Below are 17,682 nucleotides of genomic sequence, written 5' to 3'. Positions count from 1 at the left end.
GGCTAAAGAATAAAAAATGCCTAAGAATTATCTCACTAAAATTTTAAATCACGTATGCAACCAATATGGTTGTTACACCTGTGATCTCCAAAACCCCTGTTTCCCCTCACCCCCTGCCAGGCCCCTCTTCTCCACAAGAGGAGGCATTTGCCTCCCACGGTGCAGGCCAGCCCCGCCCAGGGCCTAGAACCAGTCCCGTCGGTGGATGGCAGCTTTAGCCAACTGCAGGCCTCAGTACCAGCAGCCTTGTCTGAGCCTGATCTTGAGCTCTGGTTTTTGTGTCATGCTTTCCCCTTCACCCTCCAAATTTATTCTCTGGATTTAGGCAAATCGTTCCTTTTCTTTTCTACATGCTTGAGTCCATAAAGTTTTAACCTTCAGCATTGACCCCAGAACCCTGATTTTTGCATAGAGTTTTGTGGAGTCTAGGCTATATATCAGAGGGGCTTGAGGGCCACTGAGTTAGCCAGACAGCATGGCAGATGGAGCACTCAGTCTCCCACTTCAGAGTGCAATGAGAGATCTCATTTTTGTGTGGTTCCACAGATATTTCCTTTTTAGTTAGAACACACCAGTCCCTGGGCCCTTTGGGACTTGGGCGCTCCCTGATATCCCAGTCTCCTCACTGCCTTTCTCCTCCAGGACCTGAAGCCCTTTCCTGAATTACTTATCTCTGTTTGCTATGACCTTTATGCCCCCAACTGTTGGGCCACTATCTTGACTGATATTACTGCTCTCCTAATCACTTTGTTATTGACCTTCTGGAGACCACATTTGGCCACTGGACCCAACTCCTTACCACTCTTACCCTCTAAACTCTGGCCTGGCTCACATCTCTGTTTTTTTCCTCCACTCCTCCAACATTTCTCTGACTCCATGGGGGGACCTAGTCTTTATTTCTAAAGTTTGAGTTTAGAAATTTATTATTTATACTGTATCTTCTTTCCAAAAGTTTCTTGACAAAAATTATATCTAACTTAAGTAAAAAGAGATAATACAAAGATATAGGGAAGAATTTACTAAATCTATTTAAAATAATATAAACCAATCTGCTGTCAGTTGATGACAGACTGCCAGGGAACCCAACGATTCATGAATTTACATGCAATCATACACACTTACTTCATGGATTACAGAAAAACATCAATGAAGGTCATTATGATAGACAGCACTGCCTTGGAAGCCCACAAACATAGTACTAAGCATGTGATAAAAGCAATTCTTATTAGTTTACTATTCTTGTAATTAATTACTCAGGTTTTGGTGAAGTTTTACAGTAGGCTTAAGAATATGAGTATTTTTCAAGTTACCCAAGAGGTCACTCCCTGGTAAAAATCTCTTCCTCTATGTCTGCCCTAGTCCCCTCCATTCCAGCAGCTTCCTCAGCAAGCTCACAAATGTAATTCAGCCATGTCTGCTGAGCACCCACCATATGCCAGATTGGGGTTAGGCTTCTGTGTACCTCATCAAGGCTGCCTCTCAGGCAGGAAAACATACTTCCTTACTTGGTTCAAAGTCAAATCCTTAAAGTTATACAGAGACCTTTGTTTGGATAAGGTTAATTCTTACCTAAGAGGGTTCAGAGAATTTCATATACAAAACAAAACAAAACAAAACAAAACAAAAACCTGTATCTATAATCTTGGCAGAACAAGACTGACAAAATTGAGATCAAAGCAATAGCCCCCAAGAGGATTTAATGCTGTAGTAATTCTTTTTATACTAAAGGTCACATGAGTCAGTTTTTTCAAACAGTAATTTCTCTTATTTCTTTTCAGACATAAACACACTCATTAGAATGCATCCAAATTAAATTGTGCTCACTAACTTGTTCGTTCATTTGACAAACATTTTAGAACCTCTACTAGGTGCCAGGCCCTATTCCCTGGGATGTAGTGTTGGGAAGAGCTGACAAGGTCCCCACTGTCCTGCAGCTGACATACATTTTCTTGGGCTTAAATATAAAATCCTGAGAGATTCTAAAAAAATTGTTTTAGTGAAAGTGTTCACAGATGATTTAATGTCTATGATTTACACTGATAGACATATTTAATAAATGTTTGGTAAGTGAAATTTATCTGCCAGAGATAGATTTATTAATTACTCAAAAATTTAAGCATTCTAAACTGAAATTCAGTATGTTACTTTGGTTATTTGAATGGATTCATGCAATAAGGAGCCACAATCTCTTCGCAAATAGCCTGTCATTGAAAAACACTTGGGCCAATATGTAAGGGCCAGAAATACCACTTTTCCATGAGGTACCACATAAGACCAAGAGGTCCTGTTTTGTTTTGTTTTAAAGGCAAAAGTGCTAAGCAAAATGAGCCTGACTTGACCAAGGCGTTCAATAGCTTGGACTTAAAGAAAGAATAGTTACTCAGTTTGTCAAATATTTGATGATAAATAATAGTCTTATATCAGAGAATTTAATGGAGACAAAGACAGGATCCTAACAGAAATAAATAACTGGATAATTTCTAAAAATTTTTGAGGTAAATGGTTGATTAAATTAAAAATTCATTTATTCACCCACTTATCAAATGATTGCTGAGTACCACTTCTTGAGACCCGGCAGTGTGAACTGTGAAAGACACAAAGCTTTATGGCTCTTGGGATTTTTTAGAGTTTTTTTTTTTAATGTAAGTAATCTCTATGCCCAATGCGGGTCTCAAACTCATAACCCCAAGATCAAAAGCCACATGGTCTTCCAACTGAGCCAGCCAGGCACCCCTGGCTATTGGATTTTAGAAGCATTCCATCCAGTAGGTAAGGGAAAATATGGCAGGTGGTAAGACAGCGTATGAGTTCAAACAAAAAACTGATGTGTTCAGAGGAGAAGCCTTCGGGCTGCAGTGATCAGCAGAGGCTCTACAAAGGCTGTGTTCAGTTAGATCCAATGGGATGGGTAGGATTTTTTTCAGTGGAAACAGAAAGAAATTCAGGGCAGCATGGGCCAAGAACCAGAGGCAAGTACACATGAAGTCAGTTCAGGGAATCTCCAGGGACTAATCTAGCTTGACCAGGAGGTTTTCAGCTTTCCTGTGCTGGGGAACTGTGGTATTAAAAAGCAGCCCGGGGATCCAAATGGAGGAAATAGTTTAGAACAGAAGATGGTCATTGCGTTTTTAGATGTGTTGAGTTTGAGGAGATGGCAGGCTATCTAAAAGGAAGTAGTTGTAGGCAGGAGGAAGGGCAGAAGTGGAATCCTGGACCACACCCATCCAGACAGGATAGCGAGAGCCATGGGAGGCGTGGTCTCTGAAGCACAGGTACATAGAGAAGAGGATGAAATTGTGGGTTCTCAAGTATGACTGCTTAAATCCTTGACTTCTTCATTTTTGTAACTTCTACCTATACTTTCATCTGTGAGCCCGCCATCCTTTCCCCTGCCACTGTAGGAAATGATCTTATTTATTGTGGAATACCTGCTGCCTAGCAAAATACCTGACATAGTAGGTGCTCAATAAATAATTGTTGGATACATGAATGAATGAATTCAGTGCAAACCTGGCTTCTGAATAAACTTGAAGATTGTGATATAATTTCTTTGACTCTCCAGCCATCCAGTGCCCAGAATTATTTGCTCCAGAGTGGGGAAGCCTGGCTTGTTCTGACACCCATAAGGAATTCAGGGTTGGCTCCACCTGTCATTTCTCCTGTAACAAGGGCTTTAAGCTGGAGGGACCCAATAATGTTGAATGCACAGCTTCTGGAAAATGGACAGCACCTCCACCAACCTGCGAAGGTATGATAGTACACACTCACTGAGACAGCTCTTCTCCCGGAAATGTCTTCAAAAATAACAAACACTTATATAAGCTCTTACTATGTGACAGGTATGCATTATAATATTATTACTGTGAAAGCTCTCTCTCTTATTTTAAAATGGGTTCTCTATTGGAATCTAGGAAACACAGCCTATGGATTTAAAAATTTATAAGGAGTGACAGGACTTCTTATTTTTGTGAATAAAAAATATATTGATTCTTTTAAGATTTTATTTATGAGAGAGAGAGAGCACGAGTGGGGAGAGGGGCAGAGGAAGAGGGAGAAGCAGGCTTCCCCCTGAGCAGAGAGCCCGACTCAGAGCTCAGTCCCAGGACCCCTGGATCATGACCTGAGCCGAAGGCAGACGCTTTACTGAGCCCCCCAGGTGCCCCAAGATATGGTGATTCTTAAACAGAAACTTTCTTTCATAATTTTGGCCTCTTTTTCTCAGAGACCTTTACTGGGTTGATTAAATGGTCTCCATTGCTTCATTGCCAGGAGGAGTACAAAGGGTGGAGTCACTGATCCAGTTTCTCAAATCAAGGAACTGAGGTTTTAGAAAGGTCAATGAGCATCTTTCTGCTACACGGAAAGTTAGTGACAAAGCCAGTGGCCTCATGCACACCTCGCGTTTCAGGCTGACCTTCAGCCAGTGGGCAAGGCCACCCCCCAACAAACCAGCAAGGGCAAGCAGTTGACCTATGCATATTTTGCTTTCTACTGAATTTCTTACATTTCTGCACCGACTCTTAAATTTCTGTTTTGTTTTGTTTTGTTTTTAAATATTGGTAACATTGACATCATGCCCCACCCCCCATTCTTCCTCTGGTCTAGAGAATTATCTCTCCAAGGATATATTTTTTTTAAGGGAGAGAGAGACGAAAAAAAAGTGCATGAGCAGGGTGGTAGAAGGGGCAGAGGGAGAGGGAGAGAGAGAATCTTAAGCAGGCTCCACGCCCAGCATGGAGCTCATCGTGGGGCTCGATCTCATGACCTGAGCTGAAATCAAGAGTCAGATGCTTAACTGACTGAGCCACCCAGGCACCCCTCTCCAACGATATTTTTAAGTACTTTTTTTTCTCATCTGGTTTTCCATACCTGAGATTAATAATTTTCCTTAACTTCCTTGAGAGGCTATTGCTAGAGCCTCCCTTATTACAAGAAGAGTGGAAGGCAGTTATTCCATGTCAGTCTTAACTCCATTATGCTCCTTTTATTGGGAGCTCTCTAAATGGAAACACGTTTTCACAGCAGGCATAGTATCATCTCGTACTTCAGAAGTTCGATGCCCAGCCCTCATCACTCCAGGGCAAGGAACAGTGTCCTGTAAGCATCCTCTGGGAACCTTTGGTTTGAATACCACTTGTTACTTTGGATGCAAAGCTGGATTCACACTCATGGGAGACAGTGCTCTCAGATGCAGACCTTCAGGACAATGGACAGCAGGAACTCCGGCATGCAGAGGTAACGTGAAAGGAACAGGCAGTTCTGATGCTATCTTCCACCTGGCCCCCACGCTCATGGTTGTACCTGCCTGTTGAAATCCCATCCAACCCCAACGACTTCTTCACATGTCAGCTCCCCATGAAATCTACACCAATCCCAGTTAGAAGTAATGTGCCACAGGCATGTCACTTCTCCCCCTGCTATGTCACAAGAGAACGCCCTGGTCTCAAAGACATAAAGGAGGAAACATTTGCAAATGTCCAAATGTGTGAAAAAACAAGCATGCCAAACATGAAACCAACTATAAGAATTGTGAAATACAAGTTGCAATTCCATTAATTATGTGATAGTGTAAACATCCCATATTTTCATAATGGAAACCTAACTAAAAAGATATGCCATGCATGATACCTCTGGAAGGGCTATCACCCCATACATGAAGTACTATGTCTCTTCCGTCTTTGTATTCCCAATGAAGACCAGAGCAGTGCTTTGCAAATGTCACTATTGCTCAATAATATTTATTTGAGTTAGTTTCCCGAGCTTTAGTTTCCTATCTGCAAATTAGGGACAATAACCTAAAGTTCCCCGAAGGAAAGTTTAAAGAGGGTGGCAGTCTCTACTTCCTTCAAACTTCCAGAAGCAGTTATGCTGAACAATTATTAAGTATTTTAATAAACACGTGCTGACATGCCAGCTATTTACCAGTGATAGTCATAATAACACTTAGAACAGTAATATTTTGAGAAGTGAAATTTTGAAAACAGTATTTTTATAGGTAAGATTGATCAAGCCATTAGTAGGTATCTATTGAATGTTGCTCTGTGCCCCTCCTAGTTCTTTGGCTAACGTTCTTTGAGTGGACATCGTAGTATGTGCAATGTTGGAGGAGTTGGTGTGAATGTCAGAAGTGGCTCATCTCCTTTCTGATGTTTTACATTCTACCTCATCTCCTGGCAATGCTAGCCAGGTTACAAATGAAACCATAATCTCTGTTACCTTCATTCTACACGTCTAGTTTTCTTGCATTCTTTTTTTCTGCAGCGGTCAAATGCTCTGAGCTGCATGTTATTGAGCCAGGCATGATGAACTGCTCCAACCCCTGGGGAAATTTCAGCTATGGATCAACCTGTAGCTTCCATTGTCCAGAGGGCCAGTTACTTAATGGTTCAGCGAGAACAGCATGCCAAGAGAACGGCCAGTGGTCAACTCCCATGCCAGCCTGCCAAGGTATATTTTCAATATGGGTTAGGAAGTCGCTTTTATAAGGAATGTAATTGGGGTGCCTGGGTGGCTCAGTCATTAAGCGTCTGCCTTTGGCTCAGGTCATGATTCCAGGGTCCTGGGATCGAACCCCACATCGGGCTCCCTGCTCGGTGGGAAGCCTGCTTCTCCTTCTCCCACTCCCCCTGCTTGTGTTCCCTCTCTCGCTGTGTCTCTCTCTGTCAAATAAATAAATAAAATCTTTAAAAAAAAAAAGGAATGTAACAAAATCAGTGTTTCTTTTTTGTATATTTCTGACAGTGGTCTCGCTTTCCATCACTGGGTTTCCCTGTGTTAATAAATGTTTCATGATAAATCCTTGCCTTCCACCGAGCAGTGGGAATTAAATTCAGTGACTCTGTGTAGGCAATCAGCTCCTTTATGAGAGCTCAGATGTGTCAAATGAGAACATTTTTAACCGGAGGTTATTTCATGCAGATTCCTAATTTATTATCTCAGAAGAATTCTGTTTACCACATACCTCTAAAAACACATAGATCTTTTTAAATTAAGCTTCATCTCTTTGTAAAGTTTATTTCATCCACCTTCCTTTTACTTTTCATTGTTTTCTCTATAGCTTGTCATGACTACATTTTGTTGTATAACTGAATCTTTGATTGGTCCCCCCAAAAATTAATCATTATTTGCTTAAACTTCCACTTCTTCAATCATTTTATTTACTTTATTATGTCCTTCCCCTGACGCCTTTGGGCACTGTGTTTGATATTTAAGCGTTAGGAATAAAATCAGGCCCTGCTTCCCATGCTGTTGCTGTAGTTTTATGGCTTCCAGATCTCTCCTGCCCAGTTGTCACCCCTGCCAGGACCTTTGATGATCCTGTGAGATCTCACATCTCACAATCCTTGGGACGCTTCTGGAAGAATGATGGCCTTTTGCGCAACACACTTCTTACGCCCTGCATGTGTGTTTGTTTTGCAGCAGGGCCGTTGACAATCCAGCAAGCCCTGACTTACTTTGGGGGAGCAGTGGCTTCTACAATAGGTTTGGTGACGTGTGGGACATTGCTGGCTCTGCTAAGAAAGCGCTTCAGACAAAAAGGTAAATAGGAAAGAGTCTTCTCCTTTTCTTCTTTCTTGTCATTTGGGGGAGTGCCGTGAAACTACAATGTCAGTAGTTCATGTTTGAAAACATTTGTCTTTAAAGAAAACAAACACAAGAGAAGTCACCTTGAGAGCTGACTGCCCATCAGAATCATCTTTATAAAAGTACAGATCCTCGTACAGGGGGATTGGCCTGGAAATCTGAGATTGGCGTGGAAATCTGAATTTCTCAAAACCCTCCCCTCCAAATTCTGATGAGGCCAGTTGGTGCATTGGCATTTGGGGACCTCTGGTCTAGGTAAACTTAGTTATCACTAGGATTAACTGGAAAGTGTCATGCTCTCCTCCTTCATCATTCTCTTATGTGATGATCATTTATTGATCAATGGTGTTAGGTAGTTAGTGCTTCTGAATCAAAAATCAAGTGCTTCTGGAGGACGCAAGAAATGAAGCTAGAGGTGTGAAGAGCAGCTGCTTAGTCATGACCTGGTGTGATACACCAGGACATCTGTATGTTCTCTCAAAATGTGTGGAACTAATCCAGGACTGAAGCAGAAACCTGACCTAATGGAGGAAGACCCTCCATAAGGGAGCTGTGTTTACTAGATTGTTCATCAAAAAAGGAGCTCTGGCCTAAGAGTATAAGAAGGGAACCAACTCTTAAGGGTTAAAACAGTGTTTTTCTTTCTGCTCCAGATGTTCAGCCATGAGCTCAGAAACCTCTTTTTGTAGCTAATATGTCTCTTCATCATTTCTCATGGAAAGTAACTGGGGGCATCTGAGGGGTCAGGAAGGCTCAAATGCTCCAATACAGGTAGCTGAGAATGGCTGTTATACCTGATGGAGTTCTCATGGATCTGAGGACTTTCAGCACCCATTCTTAACTGCTCAAGGGCAGAACTACTTGTTCCATAGTTTTAAGCTCTCTCCATTCACAGAGCCACCATTACATTGAGGCTGGCTTTCTAAAGTTCCTTCATATACTCTCTTATGAATGGGTTAGTAGGACGAAGGACAAAGCATAACACTCTTCTTAAAAACTAAAGAGCTACAACCAGTCTTTCCATGTAACATTTGTGTTTATTTAACCAAATCCAGAAGGCAGAGGCAAGAGCTCCTAACCACCTAGACCCTACCCTCCATAACCATGTAGGAATCACACTATTCCTGCATTTCCCCCAAGTTCTTTCTTCAGTTTTGAGACATGGCTAGAGAACTCTCCAGACCATGAAGAGGGATGAGCAACCACCCATCCTCCAATATCTTTAATAATAAATACTCATTTGTGAGAATGGGGAATTTTTCCTTGACCTGTCCCAAGGTGATTTTAACCTTTCTAAGATTCTGTGGTCAAATAATAGGAATATGTTGCATACATGTCCTGCAAATTCAAAATGCACATTCATTACACTTTGAAGGCTCAGTAATGCCCTGTAATAAATATACTTGTTCATCTTCATTTGATCTAATATTTTCTAAATTTATTGAGCCATGAGATGATTTTCTCCTTTTATCTATCCATGGGATGATTGACAGGCCTGCTGCCATATTTAAAGTTTCCACTCGCAGTGTCCATTGTTTGGATTAAGATAGGAGGCCCTGGTCACCTATGTTACCAGAGAAGGAAAACAGCCCTTTTATGTTGGTATGGATTTGTTTATGTGATTAACTTGCCCAATTAGTGGCTGGGGGAGTGTGACACAGGTTGCAATGATAGGGGGCCTTGAGTGCCAAAGTAATGGGTTTCAAGAACCAATGATCTGAATATCAACAACAACCAAAAATAGCCAAGATGTTGAAGGCAGGGACCAGAGGAAAAAGAAGAGGTTGTCACTGAATGGGAAGAGAAGAAAGATGAGAAGACTCTGGATGACATACTGTCAAATGTTTAATTTAACTTAACATAGGTTCTACCTCTCATAGAGAGCTTGTTCTCAATATACTCCTAACAATGAACCCCTCTGAAAATCAGTACACCTACTTTCCCCAATAACTCCTACCACTGATAACCTTTCTCTTTCTACTAGTTTTTTTGTTTCTTTTCAACTGATCATTTGTGTCTTCTTGTTTATTCCAGATGATGGGGAAAGCCCCTTGAACCCTCAAAGGTAAGACAGACATGTTTCTTGATTAAGTAAATTTGTCTAGTTTGACTTTTTAATTCACTGTAATATGTCAGAATGATTATACAATGCCCCCTTTCTGCAACAAATCTTTTGCAATGTCCCCTTTACTAATTCTAAAGTAAAATACACAGATAACATATACTAACCACACATAGTATTTTTAAAAATCAGTAAGGGCTCTAATTATAAAGTAAAAGAGAAATAAAAGGGAAAGTGATATATAATAGAAATAAAACGCTAAAGCTGAGGCACTACTCTAGTGGACGCTATGAGGTCATTAGAGGCTTGCACCTTTTGGTTCACAACCACAAAGACCAACAGTCAGGAATACTGTAACAGTGGCTCAAACAGGATCAGCGGCATTGCCAACACCAGCCTGATTTTTTTTTAATGATGAATGGCTCTGGTAAAGGGTTGGAAAACCTGTCATAATCTTCCCTCAACTCACATGGCAATTGTATTCTAAAAGATGCAAAAAATATATTATTTGTATTTAAAGCACTTAATTTCTAGGCTCAGGGATTATTCACCTACAGGAATACTGAATAGATATTCTAAAATTGTATTGAGTGTAGGATAATTCTTTTGTGTCCTGTGCCTATTGGGATATCCAGCATCCCTGGCCCTTTCCCACTAAATGTCAGTAGAATTCTTGATCACTATGAAAATTAAAAAACACCCATAGTGGGCAGTACTACCATTCTTTGAAAACTGTTGCCAGATGATCAAATATCAAGGCTGGGTATTTTCTAAGGATTTCTTCTCACTAGGAAGACGCATGGCAAGTATTCAGATACCTAGAGCATCAACAATAGCTTCGTGTGGGTGTAAGTGCAGTGCAGATTACCCAGAGCAGCTAAGTGGGATCTCAAAAGTCTCTTAGGCATTTATTTTTGTTTCCCTTTTAAAGCAGAATTCCAGGGTGGGGTGGTAATGGAAGGTCTCTGCAGGAGGTATGTGCTGGACTGTGGTCAATGACCAAGCACTGTATGGCAAGTCATCTTTGTATATCTGTTCTTTAGCCACCTAGGAACATACGGAGTTTTTTCAAATGCTGCATTTGACCCAAGCCCTTAAGGTAAGTTGCCTATAAAGATATTTTTGAAGGAAAGAGAACAGTAGGGGAAAGAGAACGAATATTAAATCTTGATGTTTCATTATATGGTCATGAGTTAAATTTTAAGCATGTATTAAGTTTTTAAGCCTTGAAGGAAATTGTGTTGGTAGCAGGGGACAAGATATGTCAGTAGAGTGACAATGGAAAGTAAGTTTATATGAGGATTTCCATTTCCTCCAGGCTAGAAATGTTCTAATAAGATATAACTTATTTCAGGATGTATGACATTCCCATTAATGGTTGCTTGGAGGTATTAACAACACCATGGTCTTGCTTGATAACCAGAAGTTATACTACTGGAAAAACTTTACAGACTTTTATGGAGCCAGTCCCCTATGTGACTTGCTGGGAAAACAAAAATAATCTTAGGCTTTCTCTCTTCCCAAAAGCTCAGTGAGTAGTTGAGTATTCTTCCTAGATAGCAGGATATCTGGATCTAGAAAGAGATTATGTTGATCCTCGGGGGACAGATATGCTGAGAGCTAGCTGGCTCGCTTGCTTTTAAAGAAAATATAGTTATTTTCATTTCTTTTGTCTCATTTTCAGAGACCTGTCCTGCTGGTCTCTTCCCTCAACCTCCATAGGATCCTATTTTTGAACATCAGGCTTCCTGCCAGACTTGACTTCTACTGTAGCATATGTGCGGCAGTTTTCTGGAAATACTTGTTGAAAAAGGACATGGAGTTTCCTGTAGATTAGTTCTGGATGAGAGCAGAAAGATTGTGTCACAAGCCCAAACTCTCCACCCACCACCCCTTCCTGCTCCACCTCTTCCTTAAGCCTCAGAAGCCAGGACTGAATGTCTGCGGTGATCTGTGGGCTTTGCCCAGCTGTCCCTTCTTGAAGACTAATTAACCAGAGACTGAAGCATCTGACTTACCAGAAGACCAGACTGTGGAAAAATAAAAATGCTTCTTCATTTTTGGATTGGAGGAAGGCATACTCTACTTTGTTGGAAGGCAGGTGGTGTCTGTGACTTGAGGGAATTTCTATAAGATCTTCTGAGGTGTCCAGTGCTTGCTGTTTATGAAGCCTATTATACCCTCGCTGCAAGGCCTCCAGCGAGGCCTCTGGATGGCACCAGAGAGTGCAGAAGACCAAGACTCAAGATAGGAAGGCACATGTCACCTTCCCTCCACTGGTCACTCTCCCCAAAAGAACCTCAAGACCAAAATTCAAATGTGCAATTAAAAAGATTCTTCCTAAATGCCATGCTATATTATTTGATGTTTTGTTCAATAAGATCTGTGTACATCATTTTGTTTACATCAATGTAATGCACAATTACTGATGTCCCAATTACAACTTGACCCTTCATTCAGTCAGCAAATATATACCATATCACTGCCCCCCCCCCACAAAATCAAAGAAGAAAAAAATCAGAAATCCAAGAAGCAGAAAAAATCCTCATCACCTGAACGCCCTATAAGGAAGAACAGATGTTATTTATTAAATCACATGTTTAATATGTAGATTGTTGAAAGTTACATAGTAGTTATCTGGAACTGATGCAAAAAAAAAAAGAGCCAAACAATACAGTTGTCTTGTCTCTGTGAAATGTGAGACAATAAACATGTCATGAAGAATGAATAACACGTGGGTAAATATGCAAATAAAAATTGTAAAACAGTCTAACTAAGGGTTACAATAATTTTGCAAGAACTTTGGCAGTAAACTTGGAATTTAAGGACACACTGCTTTTTAAAGTTTCTCTCATATACTGTTTATCTCTCCTTATCTTGTGCCAATCACTAGGCTGAGTATTATAGGACAATTGTTATCAGCCCTGTGTCTGAGTCAGAATCTACAATTTGTAAAAGCTTCCCCCAGGGAATTCTGATGTTCTGTCAGCTTTCAACTACTGCTATTATAGATACAGAAGAGTAAGGCACTGTTCTGCTTTTGAACAGTTTATAATCTAATTGGGGAAACAATAGATATGCACACAAAGTAATAGAGGGCACTCAATATGAGTATCATACTTGAATAGTGTTGTAGTTCATAAAGTGGAAAGAGTCCATTTGAGTCCAGAATTAAGGAGATAGGTAGGATTCTGAACTGAAACAGAGTTCAGCAAAGGGGGAGAGATGAATATTCTAAGTTGACAGAGTAATATCAGCGTAGGAGCAGACAGAACTGTGTGTAGGAGTGAAGTGTGGAGGAGCCTGACATCATGGAGACCTCATGTGAGGGGCCAGATTACAACGTATCAAATCTATTGAGATGAACCATCTTTAAGACAGAAGCTTGGAGGACACCTGGTGGCTCAGCCAGTTAAGCATCTGCCTTTGGCTCAGGTCATGATCCCAGGGTCCCAGGATCGAGTCCCCCATCGGGCTCCTTGCTCAGCAGGGAGCCTGCTTCTCCCTCTGTCTGCCACTTCCCCTGCTTGTGCTCTCTCTCTCTGCCAAATAAATAAAATCTTTAAAAAAAAAAAAAAAAGCCAGAAGCTTGGAGGAATGCAGATTCGGGGAATCTCAGACAGTTATAATGATGCTTCAGACAATGTAATTCTCAGATTTTCTATCAATAGCAAAATAAGATCTTAAGGCAGTGTGCAACAGCCAGATCCTCCAAGAAACACAAGGGGCTCCTGAGGCAGGAAAACCATAATCATAGTAATACACATGTGCTCTGTGCTCCAACTGCCAGGAGTTAGACACCTCACAATAGCCTTTCATCCTCCCGACGGTTGCATCTGGGAAAAGATTCTTATCACCCTCTTGTACAGATGTCAAAACAGAGCTCTAAAGAGATTGAGTCACTTACCCAGCCAGCACAGCTGGTAGGTAGGACTGAGTCTGCTCTGCTGCCCTTGTGGCCACTGGCCCTCATCAAGACAGAACTGTGCATGGGTGGAAATCAATAAAGTGGTCCAGGCCTGCAGGCCCCGTTCTGGTGCTCATCCCCTTGCTTCCTCGCCTGAAATTACAATGTTTCTGTGCCCCTAACACGGCATAGTCCCCTTTCCCCCAGATACAGGGAAACTGATGCAGTTAAGGGCATGAGGTGAGGGTCTGGCAAATGTAAACTTGGACCTGGCTGTTTTTACGGTGGGTGGTGAGGGGCTACTGCCCCAGTGGCCTCAGCAGGTGCAAGCGCAGGAACAGTTTTGCCTGTGGCTCGCGAATCCCTGGGCACTGCGCCTCCTGCGAGAGCCTCTGATCTCTGCCCTTTCTGCACCTGCGGTAAAACATTCACTAATCTGCTTGCTCTGCCTCGTACCTCCTGTCATGGGGGCGGTGACCTAGCCAACCCCCTTCCTGGAAGGGCTCTAGGAGGGGATGACCGCCCGAGGCTGCTGCAGCCCTGGCACCCGCGGGAGCCGAAGGGAAGGAGGACACCGCCACCCGCAGCCTCCCGGAGCGCATTGCAGCCGGGACGCCGAACAACCCTGCAGCGCGGAGCGCGGACGGCGGCGGATGTGAGCCGGACTCCGGCCCGGGCCCGGGAGCAGGAAAGGAACCATGGCCCCAGGCTGCCCGCGCCTCTGGGTCCTGGTGGTCCTGGGCGCCAGCTGCGCAGGCTGGGGGAGCTGGGGGGCCGAAGCGGCGCGGCTAAGGCAGTTCTACGTGGCTGCTCAGGGCATCAGCTGGAACTACCGCCCTGAGCCCACCAATCTGAGGTGAGGCAGGTCTGGTGTCCCGGTGGGCTTCTCTAGGGAAAACTATTTCTTTTTAGGACGCTTTCCTTTTGCAATTCTATGGCTTAAAAAAAAAAAAAAAAAAAGAACTTATCGCTCATTTTTAAACAAAATTGCTATTTTTGTTTCTAATAATAGAGTGTGTTAGATATTCTGTTTGACGCTGTTTGAAGAATTTGTTAATATAGTTTTGTTAGTGTGATTGATTGTTGGTTTAATATATTGGTTGATTGAAAAGCACCAGGCATTAACCCCCTCATTAGCCCTTCCTGCAAAGTCCCATTCCAGAGTTTTAGTAGCCTAGTATTTTTATAGAACTTCCGTACGTATTATTTATTCTGTCCTCCACATAAATTCATCTTCTAAAATTAAAGATGTACACATCGTCCTTTGTTTAAGCAGATTGTTCAATACCAATTGCCAAATTGCCTTAATTTTGTTGTAGTCTTACAAATGACTTTCAAACCATCATCAGTCCATAAACATGCAACATTTTTGTTTTTACCTTTTCTTCTACTTCATGTGACTCCTCATTTTTTTTCACATTTTTAGTCCCTGGGATATAGTCTACCCTGGCTAGTTTGGAAGGGTCACTATGTAACTAAAAGGTGGCTTAAATAATAAAACTTTATTTTGAACTACAAATTATTTTTCTTAATTGAAAGGCTAAAGATAAGACTTCCCAGAAATTAAATTATAGGACCTACTCACTATTTCTGGTTAGTTATATTTTTATATTTTTTATTAGTAAACCTCTCAATGTGACTCAGTTTTTTTTTTAACTTAACATCGCAGTTTAAATGATTGTGAAAGACAAGTTCCTCTTTTATGATTACAAAACCAAAGCAATCTCCCAAGAAATAATGTAATATTTTAAGAGTCTGGTAGTGTATAACATTAAACCCCTTAAAGAATTGCTTTGTAACTGGGTTATTTTGGAGTGTATATACTGTCTTGGTCTTGTAACAATAAGAAATCTTTTTAAAAGTTTTTTAAATATTTTATTTATTTATTTGAGATAGAGAGAGAGGGAGAGAGCACACACAGGGGGAGCAGCAGAAGGAGAGGGAGAAGCAGACTTCCCGCTGAGCAAGGAGCCGATGCGGGACTCGATCCCAGGACCCTGGGATCATGACCTGAGCTGAAGGCAGACACTTAACCGACAGAGCCACTCAGGTGCCCCAAGAAATCCTTTTTTTAAAAAATCATTTTAAATATTGTCTTTTTGAGTTGATGATCTAGATCATATCCACACCCTTAGGGAACTGCCAAAACCGCAAAGAAAATCATAGGCTTTCCAACTTTAATTTCTCTTGCTCATGGGCAGACATTAACATGCTTGCTATCTTTGCTGAGATACTCTGTGCTTATGCTTGCGAGTTTGTCCTTTCTTCTGTAGTTAACTCTGAAAAATAACAAGCAGGATACTGGAAGCAGAACCACATAGGGCAAAAGCCTGACTCACATGCAGGGGGAGTCTAAAGGGAACCATGTCTGCTGATCTGATCCCCTCATCCTGTGGTTGAGTTTCCAGAATTCTGGTAAGAGTCATGCCTCTGGTGTCAATTATTGAGCCAAAATCATACAATGACAACCTAGACCAACTGTCAATATTTTTGAATCTCAAATCATGTCATTTTCCTCTGGTACTTTCTTGTGAAAAATCTAACCTGTATATCTAGCTGTTTAAGCTAAGAACTTAGTACTAAGTGTCTTGCACCTACAGCTGAATGATACTTAGTGTAAGGAGATCAACATACAGCACTGCATTCTTTGCCAAAATATATTTTAGCACAAAGCAAAGATCTTTCCTCTTACTTCATCTAATATTAGCAGGAGAATGCCTTTTAGAGGTGGAATATATCTATTATTCTTGTCTGAAGTCTGAAGTAAATGTTTTTGGAAACTTCCCTAAAGAAAGTTGTTCAGTCATTTACAGGTATGTGGTAATATATATTGAAAATAAAAACATATATTTTTTCCCCCTCTAGAGTTCGAGGGTCCCACTCTCCCTGCCTCCCTTTCTGGGAATTCTTTACCATGAATATAATGGTTTCACCTCTTTGAGTCTTGGTTCTGCCATTTATCCATTGTTTCTCCTCTGGACAAGTGACTTAGATTTTCCAAGACTTGCCTTTTTCATTTGGTTTGTTCATTTTCAGTACGAATGCCCAGGGCTTTAACTCCATTAGTCATCTGCAACTTCTCAACCTGAAATAGGGTCCACCAAGTCAATGGTTCTCTATAATGTTCCCCAGTAATTTAAATCTGTATATGATTCATCAGTTAAAAAATACCCCATGTATTTATTCATAAAGAATTTGGTTATATTTTTAGTCATTTAAAATCTAAGCATAAAGTTTGGGTTCACACAATGATCTTGGGTTCTTTTTTAGAAAATGGATTCTGAGTAAGAGGATTAGTTAAGGCAGACTAAATGTGGGAAAGAATGGTTACCACAACAGAATATTCTTGAAGAGATCAATAATTATTTTATTTACCCCACATATTATTCATATTTATAAAACCTTGCATTTCTGAAATACAATTAAAATACTATTATTCCTACTACATATCTGAGGACATGAGAAATCCATTTGTTTTGTGATGTGAGATGTAGATGTCATATATGACTTTCAAATTAATTTCTGTATTTGATTTCTAGTTCGAATCCTTCCTTTAAGAAAATTGTCTACAGAGAGTATGAACCATATTTTCAGAAAGAAAAACCACGATCCAAAACTTCAGGTAAGCCTGAAGTACACCATTTAATTTTAAAGATAAATCTCTATGATAATTTGATATTCCTGGATATCTAAAATATCTATTTGGTGACATTTTTTTAGAAATGTGTGCTTTTGTTGTTTTTAACCAGTATGGGCTTCATAATTTGTGGAGCCCAGTGAAAAATGAAAATGTGGGGCCTGGGATTCATATTTTTGAGAATTTCAAAATGGTGTCAGCAAAGCATTAAGCCAGAGGGCCCTTCTTGCCCATGAGGGGACATGCTCATGAAGCCAGCTATTTTTAACACCAATCAAAAAGCTCAACAAAACTTTTAAGAGTTTGAATTTTATTCATTCATCAAACAAATTACTGTTGAGCGCCTGCTATGGGCTGGGTATTGAAGAAGGCACTATGGATGCCACAGTGGACAATGCAGAACCACATCCTGCCTTCCTGGAGCTTATGGTTTAGTTTATTGAGTGCAAATGAACCCTAGCAAATGATCTTTTGCTTCCATCCAGCTCCCTA

At 41.0% G+C, this 17,682-nt stretch overlaps 2 protein-coding genes across 5 annotated transcripts in view; both read left to right on the top strand.

The window, feature by feature from the left end:
* The window catches only part of SELP (selectin P), a 38,981-nt gene extending 27,344 nt beyond the window's left edge, over positions 1–11,637 (top strand). Inside the window, exons 10-16 of one of the 2 annotated variants that reach the window (XM_032389401.1) lie at positions 3,563–3,748; positions 5,023–5,235; positions 6,262–6,447; positions 7,420–7,539; positions 9,619–9,649; positions 10,690–10,745; positions 11,331–11,637. In XM_032389401.1, coding sequence (XP_032245292.1) covers positions 3,563–3,748; positions 5,023–5,235; positions 6,262–6,447; positions 7,420–7,539; positions 9,619–9,649; positions 10,690–10,744 — 791 coding nt within the window. In that variant the 3' untranslated portion in view covers position 10,745; positions 11,331–11,637. Of the gene's footprint in view, positions 1–3,562; positions 3,749–5,022; positions 5,236–6,261; positions 6,448–7,419; positions 7,540–9,618; positions 9,650–10,689; positions 10,746–11,330 lie in introns of those variants that run through there. The other variant, XM_032389400.1, reaches the window with a different exon arrangement.
* A 2,442-nt stretch (positions 11,638–14,079) lies between these two features.
* F5 (coagulation factor V) overlaps positions 14,080–17,682 on the top strand; it is a 70,784-nt gene continuing 67,181 nt past the window's right edge. For all 3 annotated transcript variants that reach the window (XM_032389352.1, XM_032389351.1, XM_032389354.1), the window contains exons 1-2: positions 14,080–14,409; positions 17,093–17,175. In XM_032389352.1, coding sequence (XP_032245243.1) covers positions 14,252–14,409; positions 17,093–17,175 — 241 coding nt within the window. In that variant the 5' untranslated portion in view covers positions 14,080–14,251. The remainder of the gene's footprint in view (positions 14,410–17,092; positions 17,176–17,682) is intronic.

The sequence above is a fragment of the Phoca vitulina genome, unplaced genomic scaffold, assembly GCF_004348235.1.
Source record: "Phoca vitulina isolate PV1807 unplaced genomic scaffold, GSC_HSeal_1.0 scaffold54, whole genome shotgun sequence".
Taxonomy (NCBI): Eukaryota; Metazoa; Chordata; class Mammalia; order Carnivora; family Phocidae; genus Phoca; species Phoca vitulina.
The sequence above is the reverse complement of the archived record's forward strand: the minus strand, read 5'-3'. Positions and strand labels throughout refer to the sequence as shown.